Source organism: Oncorhynchus clarkii, chromosome 33 (genome assembly GCF_045791955.1).
Source record: "Oncorhynchus clarkii lewisi isolate Uvic-CL-2024 chromosome 33, UVic_Ocla_1.0, whole genome shotgun sequence".
Taxonomy (NCBI): Eukaryota; Metazoa; Chordata; class Actinopteri; order Salmoniformes; family Salmonidae; genus Oncorhynchus; species Oncorhynchus clarkii.
The window spans coordinates 27381607-27400402 of NC_092179.1; the positions used below are offsets into that span (position 1 = coordinate 27381607).

At 47.7% G+C, this 18796-nt stretch overlaps 1 protein-coding gene across 4 annotated transcripts in view; it reads right to left on the reverse strand.

Annotated features, from left to right (window-relative positions):
• Positions 1-18796, reverse strand: part of LOC139392699 (oxysterol-binding protein-related protein 8-like) — a 151755-nt gene that overhangs the window by 104527 nt on the left and 28432 nt on the right. For all 4 annotated transcript variants that reach the window (XM_071140874.1, XM_071140872.1, XM_071140871.1 and 1 more), the window contains one exon: positions 18418-18518. Coding sequence is in view for 2 of the 4 variants with exons in the window: in XM_071140872.1 (XP_070996973.1) it covers positions 18418-18471 (54 nt within the window). In the remaining 2 variants the exon portion in view is untranslated. The remainder of the gene's footprint in view (positions 1-18417; positions 18519-18796) is intronic.

An 18796-nucleotide genomic window follows, 5' to 3' on the forward strand; every position in this document is an offset into this window, starting at 1 on the left:
GCAACTAAAAAAGCCAAAAAAGAAGTGAACTTGGAAGAGTGCCAACTGGGTTAAAGGAAAGGCCATTCATTTGGGCTGGTCTAGACGAGCCTCTGGAGGAGCGAGTGAAGCAGGTAGAGGTACGGTGGACAGATTGAACCATGGTGAATGCTTAACTTGGACAGCGAAGGCCCTGTTTTATTTTATTATTCTTTAAAGGGGATCGGAATTTCAAGGAGAAAAGAGACAGATAGTAGGAGCATAGACAGAGGGCCTAACGTGGTCTGGTGTCAGGGGCTTAAGACCACACTGAAAGCCCCGTTTTGAAGTCAGGGTTACACTGAAAGCCCTGTTTTGAAGTCAGGGTTACACCGAAAGCCCCGTTTTGAAGTCAGGGTTACACTGAAAGCCCTGTTCTGAAGTCAGGGTTACACTGAAAGCCCCGTTTTGAAGTCAGGGTTACACTAAAAGCCCTGTTTTGAAGTCAGGGTTACACTGAAAGCCCCGTTTTGAAGTCAGGGTTACACTGAAAGCCCCGTTTTGAAGTCAGGGTTACACTGAAAGCCCTGTTTTGAAGTCAGGGTTACACTGAAAGCCCCGTTTTGAAGTCAGGGTTACACTGAAAGCCCTGTTCTGAAGTCAGGGTTACATTGAAGGCCCTGTTCTGAAGTCAGGGTTAAACTCCAAAGGTACAGAATGAGGCATCATATTTTCTCAGGGGGCGTCATAAGACAAAAAAAACATCTACATTCCACATAATCTAATTGTGATCACATGGGAGAAAACTGGGCTATTATTAGACACATTTTGTTTTCAGACTTTTCTACATAGGGCCAGGCTGAACACTAGCTGGCATGATGACACAGGCTGCATCCCATAGGGCCAGGCTGAACACTAGCTGGCATGATGACACAGGCTGCATCCCATAGGGCCAGGCTGAACACTAGCTGGCATGATGACACAGGCTGCATCCCATAGGGCCCTGGTCAAAAGTAGTGCACTATATAGGGAATAGGGTGCCATTTGTGATGCATCCATAGAAACAACAAGCCTGCATGACTTCCTGTATCTGGCGTGGGTTGTGCCTAGAGAGGAACAGAAGGTGTGAGAGGGGTCAGACAAGTGGTTGGGATGACAGCCACTTCAATAGATGTTTGCACTCCTTCAGTGGCTTATTGCTGATCTACCACACGAGCTAAATAACGCTAGGCGATATAGCTACTGTTTGCTTCCACAAGGTGTATTTCAGGAACGGTAATTGCACCTTTGAGACCGGGCTGCAAGTTTCATCCAAGGACAAATATTGCAAAACTTTGTTTTGAGAGCGGTTTGGAAACCCGCCATCCAGAGACTGGGTCTGGACATAAACGCTCCAAAAGTGATCTGCTTTAAAAGCCGTTCCATTGACCATAACTGGCTCAACTTGAAGACCTCCCAGCATCCTTCAGTCGTCTAGTGGCTTCAGCTCAGTGGGCTAACACAATGTTGTGGTCCGCAGGAGACCCAGGTTGGAACCCAGTCAGTCTCAAAAGTACCAGAGATGTCATTTTACATCAGTAAGGCAAATTCTAGCATAATGACTGGTGCTAGACAGAAACATTTGCATAAATTCCAAAATATTTATTTAGTGGTAAAAACACTAGCGAGCTAAATTTCCACAACCCACCCCTAAAAATCTAGATCAGTGAGGTACACTGTTGAAGAACAGAAACTGCATGTGATGCTATACAATCTCATTCACCACCTGCACAAATATACTTTCAGGGCTCCTGAGTGGCGCAGCGGTCTAAGGCACTGTGTCTCAGTGCTAGAGGCGTCACTACAGTCCATGGTTCAATTCCAGGCTGTATCACACAACTGGCCGTGATTGGGAGTCCCATAGAGTCCCATAGGGTGGCGCACAATTGGCCCAGCGTCGTCCGTGTTTGGCCGAGGTAGGCCGCCATTGTAAATAAGAATTTGTTCTTAACTGCCTTGCCTAGTTAAATAAAAGGTTAAATAACAAAATACTGGTACAGTATAAATCGAGCCTGCTGAGAAGGGTCATGATTCTGGGTTAGGCCTAAGCAGAAAGAAAGTTGATTTGCACCGCCACAAAACCTAGCCGGTTTCTCACACTCTGCTGAGGGAGGAGACAACAGAAGGACAGAGATTTGCCTCTACTAAACTCCAGACAAACATTTCGTACTCACCGTAACGAGTGATCAGAGGCTCATTTGCAGTATAATACCAACCACTTTGATTAGGTTAAAGAACACATCTGTGCTGAGAACTCCCACTGAGCCTGACTTCAAATTACTATGTATAAAGGGATAGTTCACCTTGAATAAGACATTCAAATATTGTGGATATTGACTTGCTTTGGGTTTTGTGCTAAAAAGTTAGCATCTGGAGACAGTGGCCAAATAAACATTTTGTAAAATGGGTGAACTATCCCGTTAAGGAAGAAGTAGCATATACAACAAAGGAAATTACCACTTGTAGTTTCCTAGAAATGTAAAATTTTACCGGCCTGGTCTGAGTGCACAATCAATTAATGCCAATGGAACGGTAGCACTGAGAACTGACAGATCGTAAAACATTTGCTGAAATAAATGGTTGTTTGCACAGCCAGGCAAATTGTGAAGCTTCTTGCAACCCCTGCTCACCTCTCACTGATTATCGATGCTCGCAGGTTCCTCGGCTATCGCTCTGTGACATCTCTCTTTTGAAAGTCTCTGAGATGAGTCCAGATACCATTAGTCTAGAGGACTCTACCAGTCCTGCTGAGGTGAGACCAGATACCATTAGTCTAGAGGACTCCACCAGTCCAGCTGAGATGAGTCCAGATACCATTAGTCTAGAGGACTCCACCAGTCCAGCTGAGATGACCCCAGAGACCATTAGTCTAGAGGACTCTACCAGTCCTGCTGAGATGAGACCAGATACCATTAGTCTAGAGGACTCTACCAGTCCAGCTGAGATGAGTCCGGGTACCATTAGTCTAGAGGACTCTACCAGCCCAGCTGAGATGAGCCCAGATACCATTAGTCTAGAAGACTCCACCAGCCCAGCTGAGATAAGTCCAGATACCATTAGTCTACAGGACTCTACCAGTCCAGCTGAGATGAGCCCAGATACCATTAGTCTACAGGACTCTACCAGCCCAGCTGAGATGAGCCCAGATACCATTAGTCTACAGGACTCTACCAGTCCAGCTGAGATGAGCCCAGATACCATTAGTCTACAGGACTCTACCAGCCCAGCTGAGATGAGCCCAGATACCATTAGTCTACAGGACTCTACCAGTCCAGCTGAGATGACCCCAGATACCATTAGTCTAGAGGACTCCACCAGTCCAGCTGAGATGACCCCAGATACCATTAGTCTAGAGGACTCTACCAGTCCTGCTGAGATGAGACCAGATACCATTAGTCTAGAGGACTCTACCAGTCCAGCTGAGATGAGTCCGGGTACCATTAGTCTAGAGGACTCTACCAGCCCAGCTGAGATGAGTCCAGATACCATTCGTCTAGAGGACAATACTAGCCCAGCTGAGATGAGTCCAGATACCATTAGTCTAGAGGACTCCACCAGCCCAGCTGAGATGAGCCCAGATACCATTAGTCTAGAAGACTCCACCAGCCCAGCTGAGATAAGTCCAGATACCATTAGTCTACAGGACTCTACCAGTCCAGCTGAGATGAGCCCAGATACCATTAGTCTACAGGACTCTACCAGCCCAGCTGAGATGAGCCCAGATACCATTAGTCTACAGGACTCTACCAGTCCATCTGAGATGAGCCCAGATACCATTAGTCTACAGGACTCTACCAGCCCAGCTGAGATGAGCCCAGATACCATTAGTCTACAGGACTCTACCAGTCCAGCTGAGATGAGCCCAGATACCATTAGTCTAGAGGACTCCACCAGCCCAGCTGAGATGAGCCCAGATACCATTAGTCTACAGGACTCTACCAGTCCAGCTGAGATGAGCCCAGATACCATTAGTCTAGAGGACTCCACCAGCCCAGCTGAGATAAGTCCAGATACCATTAGTCTAGAGGACTCTACCAGTCCAGATGAGTCCAGATACCATTAGTCTAGAGGACTCTACCAGCTCAGCTGAGATGAGTCCAGATACCATTTGTCTAGAGGACCACCAGCCCAGCTGAGATGAGTCCAGATACCATTAGTCTAGAGGACCACCAGCCCAGCTGAGATGAGTCCAGATACCATTAGTCTAGAGGACTCTACCAGCCCAGCTGAGATGAGCCCAGATACCATTAGTCTAGAGGACTCCACCAGCCCAGCTGAGATAAGTCCAGATACCATTAGTCTAGAGGACTCTACCAGCCCAGCTGAGATGAGTCCAGATACCATTAGTCTACAGGACTCTACCAGCCCAGCTGAGATGAGCCCAGATACCATTAGTCTACAGGACTCTACCAGTCCAGCTGAGATGAGCCCAGATACCATTAGTCTAGAGGACTCTACCAGTCCAGATGAGTCCAGATACCATTAGTCTAGAGGACTCTACCAGTCCAGCTGAGATGAGCCCAGATACCATTAGTCTAGAGGACTCCACCAGCCCAGCTGAGATGAGCCCAGATACCATTAGTCTACAGGACTCTACCAGTCCAGCTGAGATGAGCCCAGATACCATTAGTCTAGAGGACTCCACCAGCCCAGCTGAGATAAGTCCAGATACCATTAGTCTAGAGGACTCTACCAGTCCAGATGAGTCCAGATACCATTAGTCTAGAGGACTCTACCAGCTCAGCTGAGATGAGTCCAGATACCATTTGTCTAGAGGACCACCAGCCCAGCTGAGATGAGTCCAGATACCATTAGTCTAGAGGACCACCAGCCCAGCTGAGATGAGTCCAGATACCATTAGTCTAGAGGACTCTACCAGCCCAGCTGAGATGAGCCCAGATACCATTAGTCTAGAGGACTCCACCAGCCCAGCTGAGATAAGTCCAGATACCATTAGTCTAGAGGACTCTACCAGCCCAGCTGAGATGAGTCCAGATACCATTAGTCTACAGGACTCTACCAGCCCAGCTGAGATGAGCCCAGATACCATTAGTCTACAGGACTCTACCAGTCCAGCTGAGATGAGCCCAGATACCATTAGTCTAGAGGACTCTACCAGTCCAGATGAGTCCAGATACCATTAGTCTAGAGGACTCTACCAGCCCAGCTGAGATGAGTCCAGATACCATTTGTCTAGAGGACCACCAGCCCAGCTGAGATGAGTCCAGATACCATTAGTCTAGAGGACCACCAGCCCAGCTGAGATGAGTCCAGATACCATTAGTCTAGAGGACTCTACCAGCCCAGCTGAGATGAGTCCAGATTAGAGGTCGACCGATTAATCGGAATGGCCGATTAATTAGGGCCGATTTCAAGTTTTCATAACAATCGGAAATCGGTATTTTTGGGCGCCGATTTGCCGTTTTTTTGTTGTTGTTTTTACACCTTTATTTAATCTTTATTTAACTAGGCAAGTCAGTTAAGAACACATTCCTATTTTCAATGACGGCCTAGGAACGGTGGGTTAACTGCCTCGTTCAGGGGCAGAAAGACACATTTTCACCTTGTCAGCTCGGGGGATCCAATCTTGCAACCTTTTCAGTTAACTAGCCCAACGCAATAACGACCTGCCTCTCTCTTGTTGCACTCCACAAGGAGACTGTTATGCAAGTGCAGTAAGCCAAGGTAAGTTGCTAGCTAGCATTAAACTTATCTTATAAAAAACAATCAATCATAATCACTAGTTAACTACACATGGTTGTTGATATAACTAGAATATTATCTAGCGTGTCCTGTGTTGCATACAATCTGACTGAGCATACAAGCATACAAGTATCTAAGTATCTGACTGAGCGGTGGTAGGCAGAAGCAGGCGCGTAAACATTCATTCAAACAATACTTTTGTGCGTTTTGCCAGCAGCTCTTCGTTGTGCGTCAAGTATTGTGCTGTTTATGACTTCAAACCTATCAACTCCCGAGATGAGTCGGGTGTGACCAAAGTGAAATGGCTGGTTAGTTAGTGCGCGCTAATAGCGTTTCAAACTTCACTCGCTCTGAGCCTGGGGGTGGTTGTTTCCCTTGCTCTGCATGGGTAACGCTGCTTCGATGTGGTGGCTGTTGTCGTTGTGTTGCTGGTTCGAGCCCAGGGAGGAGCGAGGAGAGGGGCGGAAACTATACTGTTACACTGGCAATACTAAAGTGCCTATAAGAACATCCAATAGTCAAAGGTTAATGAAATACAAATAGTATAGAGGGAAATAGTCCTATAATTCCTATAATAACTACAACCTAAATCTTCTTACCTGGGAATATTGAAGACTCATGTTAAAAGGAACCACCAGCTTTCATATGTTCTCATGTTCTGAGCAAGGAACTTAAACGTTAGCTTTCTTACATGGCACATATTGCACTTTTACTTTCTTCTCCAACACTTTGTTTTTGCATTATTTAAACCAAATTGAACATGTTTCATTATTTACTTGAGGCTAAATTGATTTTATTGATGTATTATATTAAGTTAAAAAGTGTTCATTCAGTATTGTTGTAATTGTCATTATTACAAATATTTTATTTAAATCGGCCATTTAGTCCTCCAATAATCGGTATCGGCGTTGAAAAATCATAGTCGGTCGACCTCTAGTCCAGATACCATTAGTCTAGCAGAGCAGACCAGACCAGCACCAACTTCATCATAATTACAGTTGACAGACTGACAGGAAACTGCGTCCCAGATGGCACCCTAAAAGGGACACATCCAGACTGTCTGATGCACTAGGTCCATGGAAACAGGACACTGGCATTTGCTCTGTTGTTCGACCAGTAAAGGGTTAAGACCTGAACAAACCAGAAGGCCTCACATCACTCGTACTGACACACAAAGGAGTACAAGCACACGCCCAGAACTGACCTCAGATCAGTGAACTTGTGAAAATTCCCATGAAATACAGGAACAAAACTAAACCTGTCAGCTTCTTTTAAACAGACCAGTGGTTATTGTGGGCTGCCTGGTGTGAGTACCTTCCCTTAACAGTCACGACCTCTCAGCAGCGTTACCTTAACAGTGACTACCTCTCAGCAGCATTACCTTAACAGTGACTACCTCTCAGCAGCGTTACCTTAACAGTGACTACCTCTCAGCAGCGTTACCTTAACAGTGACTACCTCTCAGCAGCGTTACCTTAACAGTGACTACCTCTCAGCAGCGTTACCTTAACAGTGACTACCTCTCAGCAGCGTTACCTTAACAGTGACTACCTCTCAGCAGCGTTACCTTAACAGTGACTACCTCTCAGCAGCGTTACCTTAACAGTGACTACCTCTCAGCAGCGTTACCTTAACAGTGACTACCTCTCAGCAGCGTTACCTTAACAGTCACTACCTCTCAGCAGCGTTACCTTAACAGTCACTACCTCTCAGAAGCATTACCTTAACAGTGACTACCTCTCAGCAGCGTTACCTTAACAGTGACTACCTCTCAGCAGCGTTACCTTAACAGTGACTACCTCTCAGCAGCGTTACCTTAACAGTGACTACCTCTCAGCAGCGTTACCTTAACAGTGACTACCTCTCAGCAGCGTTACCTTAACAGTGACTACCTCTCAGCAGCGTTACCTTAACAGTGACTACCTCTCAGCAGCGTTACCTTAACAGTGACTACCTCTCAGCAGCGTTACCTTAACAGTGACTACCTCTCAGCAGCGTTACCTTAACAGTGACTACCTCTCAGCAGCGTTACCTTAACAGTGACTACCTCTCAGCAGTGTTACCTTAACAGTCACCACCTCTCAGCAGTGTTACCTTAACAGTGACTACCTCTCAGCAGTGTTACCTTAACAGTCACCACCTCTCAGCAGTGTTACCTTAACAGTCACCACCTCTCAGCAGTGTAGGAACAGGTATCTACTGAACTGTTCACCCAAAACTTGGAGTCACTAAGATGGTCTTTCATCCATTGCCTACAATGGACATAGATGATCTTAGTGCTATGAAGCGTACAGGACACTCAAAGTTCTGCTACTATGGGGGGGGGGGCATTGATATACGGCTCCTAAAGAAGGGCCTAAGCCCACAGAGGATGTATTAGGAGAGCATGAGACAGCCCACAGAGGATGTATTAGGAGAGCATGAGACAGCCCACAGAGGATGTATTAGGAGAGCATGAGACAGCCCACAGAGGATGTATTAGGAGAGCATGAGACAGCCCACAGAGGATGTATTAGGAGCGCATGAGACAGCCCACAGAGGATGTATTAGGAGAGCATGAGACAGCCCACAGAGGATGTATTAGGAGAGCATGAGACAGCCCACAGAGGATGTATTAGGAGAGCATGAGACAGCCCACAGAGGATGTATTAGGAGAGCATGAGACAGCCCACAGAGGATGTATTAGGAGAGCATGAGACAGCCCACAGAGGATGTATTAGGAGAGCATGAGACAGCCCACAGAGGATGTATTAGGAGAGCATGAGACAGCCCACAGAGGATGTATTAGGAGAGCATGAGACAGCCCACAGAGGATGTATTAGGAGAGCATGAGACAGCCCACAGAGGATGTATTAGGAGAGCATGAGACAGCCCACAGAGGATGTATTAGGAGAGCATGAGACAGCCCACAGAGGATGTATTAGGAGAGCATGAGACAGCCCACAGAGGATGTATTAGGAGAGCATGAGACAGCCCACAGAGGATGTATTAGGAGAGCATGAGACAGCCCACAGAGGATGTATTAGGAGAGCATGAGACAGCCCACAGAGGATGTATTAGGAGAGCATGAGACAGCCCACAGAGGATGTATTAGGAGAGCATGAGACAGCCCACAGAGGATGTATTAGGAGAGCATGAGACAGCCCACAGAGGATGTATTAGGAGAGCATGAGACAGCCCACAGAGGATGTATTAGGAGAGCATGAGACAGCCCACAGAGGATGTATTAGGAGAGCATGAGACAGCCCACAGAGGATGTATTAGGAGAGCATGAGACAGCCCACAGAGGATGTATGTATTAGGAGAGCATGAGACAGCCCACAGAGGATGTATTAGGAGAGCATGAGACAGCCCACAGAGGATGTATTAGGAGAGCATGAGACAGCCCACACCAGGCTTATTCCCTGCATACTTCACTACTTTTCACCTGGGCCCAGAGAGTGCTTGTCTAAACTAGTGCACTAGCCTGTACAGGGGACAGGGCACCATTTGGGAGGCATCCCTAGACTGAGACATTCAGCTGTAATAACACTGCCTGAGGGAGGCATCCCTAGACTGAGACATTCAGCTGTAATAACACTGCCTGAGGGAGGCATCCCTAGACTGAGACATTCAGCTGTAATAACACTGCCTGAGGGAGGCATCCCTAGACTGAGACATTCAGCTGTAATAACACTGCCTGAGGGAGGCATCCCTAGACTGAGACATTCAGCTGTAATAACACTGCCTGAGGGAGGCATCCCTAGACTGAGACATTCAGCTGTAATAACACTGCCTGAGGGAGGCATCCCTAGACTGAGACATTCAGCTGTAATAACACTGCCTGAGGGAGGCATCCCTAGACTGAGACATTCAGCTGTAATAACACTGCCTGAGGGAGGCATCCCTAGACTGAGACATTCAGCTGTAATAACACTGCCTGAGGGAGGCATCCCTAGACTGAGACATTCAGCTGTAATAACACTGCCTGAGGGAGGCATCCCTAGACTGAGAGACATTCAGCTGTAATAACACTGCCTGAGGGAGGCATCCCTAGACTGAGACATTCAGCTGTAATAACACTGCCTGAGGGAGGCATCCCTAGACTGAGACATTCAGCTGTAATAACACTGCCTGAGGGAGGCATCCCTAGACTGAGACATTCAGCTGTAATAACACTGCCTGAGGGAGGCATCCCTAGACTGAGACATTCAGCTGTAATAACGCTGCCTGAGGGAGGCATCCCTAGACTGAGACATTCAGCTGTAATAACACTGCCTGAGGGAGGCATCCCTAGACTGAGACATTCAGCTGTAATAACACTGCCTGAGGGAGGCATCCCTAGACTGAGACATTCAGCTGTAATAACACTGCCTGAGGGAGGCATCCCTAGACTGAGACATTCAGCTGTAATAACACTGCCTGAGGGAGGCATCCCTAGACTGAGACATTCAGCTGTAATAACACTGCCTGAGGGAGGCATCCCTAGACTGAGACATTCAGCTGTAATAACACTGCCTGAGGGAGGCATCCCTAGACTGAGACATTCAGCTGTAATAACACTGCCTGAGGGAGGCATCCCTAGACTGAGACATTCAGCTGTAATAACACTGCCTGAGGGAGGCATCCCTAGACTGAGACATTCAGCTGTAATAACACTGCCTGAGGGAGGCATCCCTAGACTGAGAGACATTCAGCTGTAATAACACTGCCTGAGGGAGGCATCCCTAGACTGAGACATTCAGCTGTAATAACACTGCCTGAGGGAGGCATCCCTAGACTGAGACATTCAGCTGTAATAACACTGCCTGAGGGAGGCATCCCTAGACTGAGACATTCAGCTGTAATAACACTGCCTGAGGGAGGCATCCCTAGACTGAGACATTCAGCTGTAATAACACTGCCTGAGGGAGGCATCCCTAGACTGAGACATTCAGCTGTAATAACACTGCCTGAGGGAGGCATCCCTAGACTGAGAGACATTCAGCTGTAATAACACTGCCTGAGGGAGGCATCCCTAGACTGAGACATTCAGCTGTAATAACACTGCCTGAGGGAGGCATCCCTAGACTGAGACATTCAGCTGTAATAACACTGCCTGAGGGAGGCATCCCTAGACTGAGACATTCAGCTGTAATAACACTGCCTGAGGGAGGCATCCCTAGACTGAGACATTCAGCTGTAATAACACTGCCTGAGGGAGGCATCCCTAGACTGAGAGACATTCAGCTGTAATAACACTGCCTGAGGGAGGCATCCCTAGACTGAGACATTCAGCTGTAATAACACTGCCTGAGGGAGGCATCCCTAGACTGAGACATTCAGCTGTAATAACACTGCCTGAGGGAGGCATCCCTAGACTGAGACATTCAGCTGTAATAACACTGCCTGAGGGAGGCATCCCTAGACTGAGACATTCAGCTGTAATAACACTGCCTGAGGGAGGCATCCCTAGACTGAGACATTCAGCTGTAATAACACTGCCTGAGGGAGGCATCCCTAGACTGAGAGACATTCAGCTGTAATAACACTGCCTGAGGGAGGCATCCCTAGACTGAGACATTCAGCTGTAATAACACTGCCTGAGGGTGGCATCCCTAGACTGAGACATTCAGCTGTAATAACACTGCCTGAGGGAGGCATCCCTAGACTGAGACATTCAGCTGTAATAACACTGCCTGAGGGAGGCATCCCTAGACTGAGACATTCAGCTGTAATAACACTGCCTGAGGGAGGCATCCCTAGACTGAGAGACATTCAGCTGTAATAACACTGCCTGAGGGAGGCATCCCTAGACTGAGACATTCAGCTGTAATAACACTGCCTGAGGGAGGCATCCCTAGACTGAGACATTCAGCTGTAATAACACTGCCTGAGGGAGGCATCCCTAGACTGAGACATTCAGCTGTAATAACACTGCCTGAGGGAGGCATCCCTAGACTGAGACATTCAGCTGTAATAACACTGCCTGAGGGAGGCATCCCTAGACTGAGACATTCAGCTGTAATAACACTGCCTGAGGGAGGCATCCCTAGACTGAGACATTCAGCTGTAATAACACTGCCTGAGCGAGGCATCCCTAGACTGAGACATTCAGCTGTAATAACACTGCCTGAGGGAGGCATCCCTAGACTGAGACATTCAGCTGTAATAACACTGCCTGAGGGAGGCATCCCTAGACTGAGACATTCAGCTGTAATAACACTGCCTGAGGGAGGCATCCCTAGACTGAGACATTCAGCTGTAATAACACTGCCTGAGGGAGGCATCCCTAGACTGAGACATTCAGCTGTAATAACACTGCCTGAGGGAGGCATCCCTAGACTGAGACATTCAGCTGTAATAACACTGCCTGAGGGAGGCATCCCTAGACTGAGACATTCAGCTGTAATAACACTGCCTGAGGGAGGCATCCCTAGACTGAGACATTCAGCTGTAATAACACTGCCTGAGGGAGGCATCCCTAGACTGAGAGACATTCAGCTGTAATAACACTGCCTGAGGGAGGCATCCCTAGACTGAGACATTCAGCTGTAATAACACTGCCTGAGGGAGGCATCCCTAGACTGAGAGACATTCAGCTGTAATAACACTGCCTGAGGGAGGCCAGCCGGGTATTAGGCTCTGACACACACACACACACACACACACACACACACACACACACACACATATAATTGTTTTGAATTGTTTTGTGTGTGTGTGTGTGTGTGTGTCAGGTCTAGTATAAGTGACTAAGAGAAACAACTTAATAGAAGATGCTGGAAGTGGTCTGTCAGAAACTGGACTCCAGCCCAGACCACTGAAAGTCTTCAATAAACTGTTCTTTACTGTGCAGATCATTTGTCTGTTGTTGGAGCCAATCCCAGCTACCCTGATCTTTGTTATTGTGTTTGCTGCTAATCCCTCTCATGTTTCAGTAAACAACAGCAAGAACCACCATCCACAATAAACCCATTGGGGAGTCTTGCACAGTCATGCCACAACAGCAGCTTGTCATTTGTGGACCGTAGGAACGCACTTCGTCGGCATCGTAGTCTCGGGAGACCAATCAGAGAAATTCCCACACTGAAATATTCCAACAATTAAAGTCTAACCTGCTCCCTCATTAGCTGAGAGGAATAGAAAGGATATATGCACCAAATGGCACCCTATTCCCTATTTAGTGCACTACTTTGGCCCATAGGGTTCTGGTCTAAAGTACTGCACCATCGGGAATAGGCTGTCATTTGGGACAAAGACAGGGTCTTAGTATTTATTTTTTGGGAGGGGTACTTTTTACCCCTTTTTCTCCCCAATTTCGGTAGTTACAGTCTTGTCCCATCGCTGCAACTCCCGAACAGATTCGGGAGAGTTGGCGACCGAAGTCAGTGTGCAGGTGCCCGGCCGCCACAAGGGATGAGGCGCCTGGGACGAGGACATCCCAGCCAGCCAAACCCTCCCTTAACCTGAACGACGCTGGGCCAATTGTGTGCCGCCTCATGAGTCTCCCGGTCACGGCCGACTGCAACACAGCCCGGGATGGAACCTGGATCTGTAGTGACCCCTCCGGTGCCTTAAACCGCTGCGCCACTCGGGAGGCTCAGACAGGGTCTTTGTCCTGTTACTGTATAATCCCACTGATGCCAGTGTGTGACACCCCTGAGAGACGGCCTGTTCTGTCATCACAGGACTCATCTGGAGCTCATTGCCTTCACACCCGCTGCAAGAAAAGCCAATGAGGATTATGATTAAGTTGAGATAATGTTTCTCCAATAGCAGAAGGCTTAGGGCTGAGCGATAAGGGCTAAAAATCATTTAAAAATGTATGGCCGATTCCTGATATATATCTCAATGTTTTAAACGTTGTCTATAGATAAGCCTTGTTGCACAATTAAAGGTCAATACATTGCATTTCAAACAGTCAGCAATAATCTAATGAATTCAGATCACTGATCTGTCGATGAAAATGACATTTTATGTACCCGAGCCATTAACAACTCTCATCCACAAATAATGACTCACTTATTGTAGCAAGCTGCACAGTGCACACAGCAGGAGGAGGGGATGGTGTCTGTGGAGTGGGAAGGTGCACAGTGCACACAGCAGGAGGAGGGGTTGGTGTCTGTGGAGTGGGAAGGTGCACAGTGCACACAGCAGGAGGAGGGGATGGTGTCTGTGGAGTGGGAAGCTGTACAGTGCACACAGCAGGAGGAGGGGTTGGTGTCTGTGGAGTGGGAAGGTGCACAGTGCACACAGCAGGAGGAGGGGATGGTGTCTGTGGAGTGGGAAGGTGAACAGTGCACACAGCAGGAGGAGGGCTTGGTGTCTGTGGAGTGGGAAGGTGCACAGTGCACACAGCAGGAGGAGGGGGGGGGTGGTGTCTGTGGAGTGGGAAGCTGCACAGTGCACACAGCAGGAGGAGGGCGGGATGGTGTCTGTGGAGTGGGAAGGTGCACAGTGCACACAGCAGGAGGAGGGGTTGGTGTCTGTGGAGTGGGAAGGTTCTGTACCATCACTCATTCATATATCTTTATGTACATATTCTTTATCCCTTTACACTTGTGTGTATAAGGTAGTAGTTTTGGAATTGTTAGTTAGATTACTTGTTATTACTGCATTGTCGGAACTAGAAGCACAAGCATTTCGCTACACTCGCATTAACATGTGTAGGTGACAATTATTTTTGCTTTGATTTGATTTGGAGTCAAGACCAAAAAGACAGAATGCTCAAAAACACAACGACAACCTTAATTCTGCGAACATTGCCCTAAAACAAACATTGGATATTGAGATTCTTCTGAAGGGTTTTAAGGGAGGAAGTTGTTCAGGGCCAAACTCAGCCTGTAATCTCATTAGTATTGAACCAATCAACCGCTTGCTTGTCCCTGATATGTCTGATTATGAGCACACTGTCTGAGAGACTCAGAGGGAGGGAGGGACACTCCCTGTTTATGGGTGACTTGCAACATCTGGGGCTCTTACAGAGAACAAGCAGCAGGTTCACAAGGACAGACTCAACACCAGTGAGAGCCAACCATTATCACAACCATCCCTCACACATGTCCACATTGTAACAGAGCCTGAAGATCTCAGCTCAGCCTCTACAGCCTTCTGAAGAGCCAACCATCATCACAACCATCACTCACACATGTCCACATTGTAACAGAGCCTGAAGATCTCAGCTCAGCCTCTACAGCCTTCTGAAGAGCCAACCATCATCACAACCATCACTCACACATGTCCACATTGTAACAGAGCCTGAAGATCTCAGCTCAGCCTCTACAGCCTTCTGAAGAGCCAACCATCATCACAACCATCACTCACACATGTCCACATTGTAACAGAGCCTGAAGATCTCAGCTCAGCCTCTACAGCCTTCTGAAGACCCAACCATAGAAGTCCCCATGGAGGACAATCATACTGGAGGACAATCATACTGGAGGACAATCATACTGGAGGACAATCATACTGGAGGACATTCATACTGGAGGACATTCATACTGGAGGACAATCATACTGGAGGACAATCATACTGGAGGACATTCATACTGGAGGACAATCATACTGGAGGACATTCATACTGGAGGACAATCATACTGGAGGACATTCATACTGGAGGACAATCATACTGGAGGACAATCATACTGGAGGACAATCATACTGGAGGACAATCATACTGGAGGACATTCATACTGGAGGACAATCATACTGGAGGACATTCATACTGGAGGACAATCATACTGGAGGACAATCATACTGGAGGACAATCATACTGGAGGACATTCATACTGGAGGACAATCATACTGGAGGACAATCATACTGGAGGACAATCATACTGGAGGACATTCATACTGGAGGACAATCATACTGGAGGACAATCATACTGGAGGACAATCATACTGGAGGACATTCATACTGGAGGACAATCATACTGGAGGACAATCATACTGGACTTGAGTGATCGTCGATGATGATACAACATGCGTTTGTGTATTTTGTGTTTATGAACCAGCATGTGTATAACTGTGGGTATAGCTGTGGGGATAGCTATGTTCTACTCTGTGGGTATAGCTGTGGGTATAGCTGTGGGGATAGCTATGTTCTACTCTGTGGGTATAGCTGTGGGTATAACTGTGGGGATAGCTATGTTCTACTCTGTGGGTATAACTGTGGGTATAACTGTGGGGATAGCTATGTTCTACTCTGTGGGTATAGTTGTGGGGATAGCTATGTTCTACTCTGTGGGTATAGCTGTGGGTATAACTGTGGGGATAGCTATGTTCTACTCTGTGGGTATAGCTGTGGGTATAGCTGTGGGGATAGCTGTGGGTATAGCTGTGGGTATAGCTGTGGGGATAGCTATGTTCTACTCTGTGGGTATAGCTGTGGGTATAACTGTGGGGATAGCTATGTTCTACTCTGTGGGTATAGCTGTGGGTATAGCTGTGGGGATAGCTGTGGGGATAGGTGTGGGTATAGCTATGTTCTACTCTGTGGGTATAGCTGTGGGTATAACTGTGGGGATAGCTATGTTCTACTCTGTGGGTATAGCTGTGGGTATAGCTGTGGGGATAGCTGTGGGTATAGCTGTGGGGATAGCTATGTTCTACTCTGTGGGTATAGCTGTGGGTATAACTGTGGGGATAGCTGTGTTCTACTCTGTGGGTATAGCTGTGGGGATAGCTATGTTCTACTCTGTGGGTATAGCTGTGGGTATAACTGTGGGGATAGCTATGTTCTACTCTGTGGGTATAGCTGTGGGTATAGCTGTGGGGATAGCTGTGGGTATAGCTGTGGGTATAGCTGTGGGGATAGCTATGTTCTACTCTGTGGGTATAGCTGTGGGTATAACTGTGGGGATAGCTATGTTCTACTCTGTGGGTATAGCTGTGGGTATAGCTGTGGGGATAGCTGTGGGTATAGCTGTGGGTATAGCTGTGGGGATAGCTGTGGGGATAGCTATGTTCTACTCTGTGGGTATAGCTGTGGGGATAGCTGTGGGGATAGCTGTGTTCTACGCTGTGGGTATAGCTGTGGGTATAGCTGTGTTCTACGCTGTGGTTATATCTGTGTTCTACGCTGTGGGGATAGCTGTGTTCTACACTGTGGGAATAGCTGTGGGTATAGCTGTGTTCTACGCTGTGGGGATAGCTGTGGGTATAACTGTGGGTATAGCGGTGTTCTACGCTGTGGGTATAACTGTGGGTATAGCTGTGGGGATAGCAGTGTTCTACACTGTGGGGATAGCTGTGTTCTACGCTGTGGGGATAGCTGTGTTCTACGCTGTGGGTATAGCTGTGGGGATAGCTGTGGGTATAGCTGTGTGTACGTGGACATGGTGTGTAGTGTGTATGTGGACATGGTGTGTAGTGTGTATGTGGACATGGTGTGTAGTGTGTATGTGGACACGGTGTGTAGTGTGTATGTGGACACGGTGTGTAGTGTGTATGTGGACACGGTGTGTAGTGTGTATGTGGACACGGTGTGTAGTGTGTATGTGGACATGGTGTGTAGTGTGTATGTGGACACGGTGTGTAGTGTGTATGTGGACATGGTGTGTAGTGTGTATGTGGACACGGTGTGTAGTGTGTATGTGGACATGGTGTGTGGACACGGTGTGTAGTGTGTAAGTGGACATGGTGTGTAGTGTGTATGTGGACACGGTGTGTAGTGTGTAAGTGGACATGGTGTGTGGACACGGTGTGTAGTGTGTAAGTGGACATGGTGTGTAGTGTGTATGTGGACATGGTGTGTATGTGGACATGGTGTGTAGTGTGTAAGTGGACATGGTGTGTAGTGTGTATGTGGACATGGTGTGTAGTGTGTATGTGGACATGGTGTGTAGTGTGTATGTGGACATGGTGTGTAGTGTGTATGTGGACATGGTGTGTAGTGTGTATGTGGACATGGTGTGTAGTGTGTATGTGGACATGGTGTGTAGTGTGTATGTGGACATGGTGTGTAGTGTGTAAGTGGACATGGTGTGTAGTGTGTATGTGGACATGGTATCTAGTGTGTATGTGGACATGGTGTGTAGTGTGTATGTGGACATGGTGTGTATGTGGATACGGTGTGTAGTGTGTATGTGGACACGGTGTGTAGTGTGTATGTGGACATGGTGTGTATGTGGACATGGTGTGTAGTGTGTATGTGGACATGGTGTGTAGTGTGTATGTGGACATGGTGTGTAGTGTGTATGTGGACACGGTGTGTAGTGTGTATGTGGACATGGTGTGTAGTGTGTACGTGGACATGGTGTGTAGTGTGTATGTGGACATGGTGTGTGTGTGAAAGGACTAGACAGGTTTGATCTTCTCCAGGTTTTCGTCTTCATCATTCGTTCACCTCTTCATATTCCTCTCTCTGCTGTTAGCATTCCCACGAGGCATGAAAGTGAGAGGCTAAGCGACCTTTAATGTCCGGCACAAGTGCCTGAAACCGTGACTCAGTGTGGGACTGCCAAAGCCGGTGGCAGGCTAGGAACATGAGCACCGTAGGACATCATTAAGAAACAGAGCCCTGACCTGAACACACCCCTGTGATCATCACTGAGAAGGACATGACAGAAGACAAAGCCACCAATGAGGAAGACCTCCAGGACCATGAGCACCAGAAGAAGACGAAGGCTTTTTAACTGGGCTTTACAAGACAAGAAGCCCAGAGCTAATAGGCCTGAGTCCAGGCAAAAGGGACGTGATGCTCCTGCGAGTTGACATTTCCCTGCCCAAGTGAGGAGGGGTGGGGCTTGTACTCACCAGAGCTGTCTCACCGTCGCCCTGGGACTGGGACTCAGAAGAAGAAGAGTCCATGGTTCCACAGATTGCTGCCTGTTAGAGATGCTCAGAGCTCTGCATGTCTGTGGAAGACAGAAAGAAAGACAGGTAAACATATAGACAGAGGGAGGAAGAGAGAAACAGAGAGAGAAACAGAGACAGGTAAACATATAGACAGAGGGAGGAAGAGAGAAACAGAGAGAGAGACAGGACATGACAGGTAAACATATAGACAGAGGGAGGAAGAGAGAAACAGAGAGACAGGACAGGTAAACATATAGACAGAGGGAGAAAGAGAGACAGATGGACAAGCACACCACACTCACACAATTGACCGTCACATCAGGACATACGCCTAAAG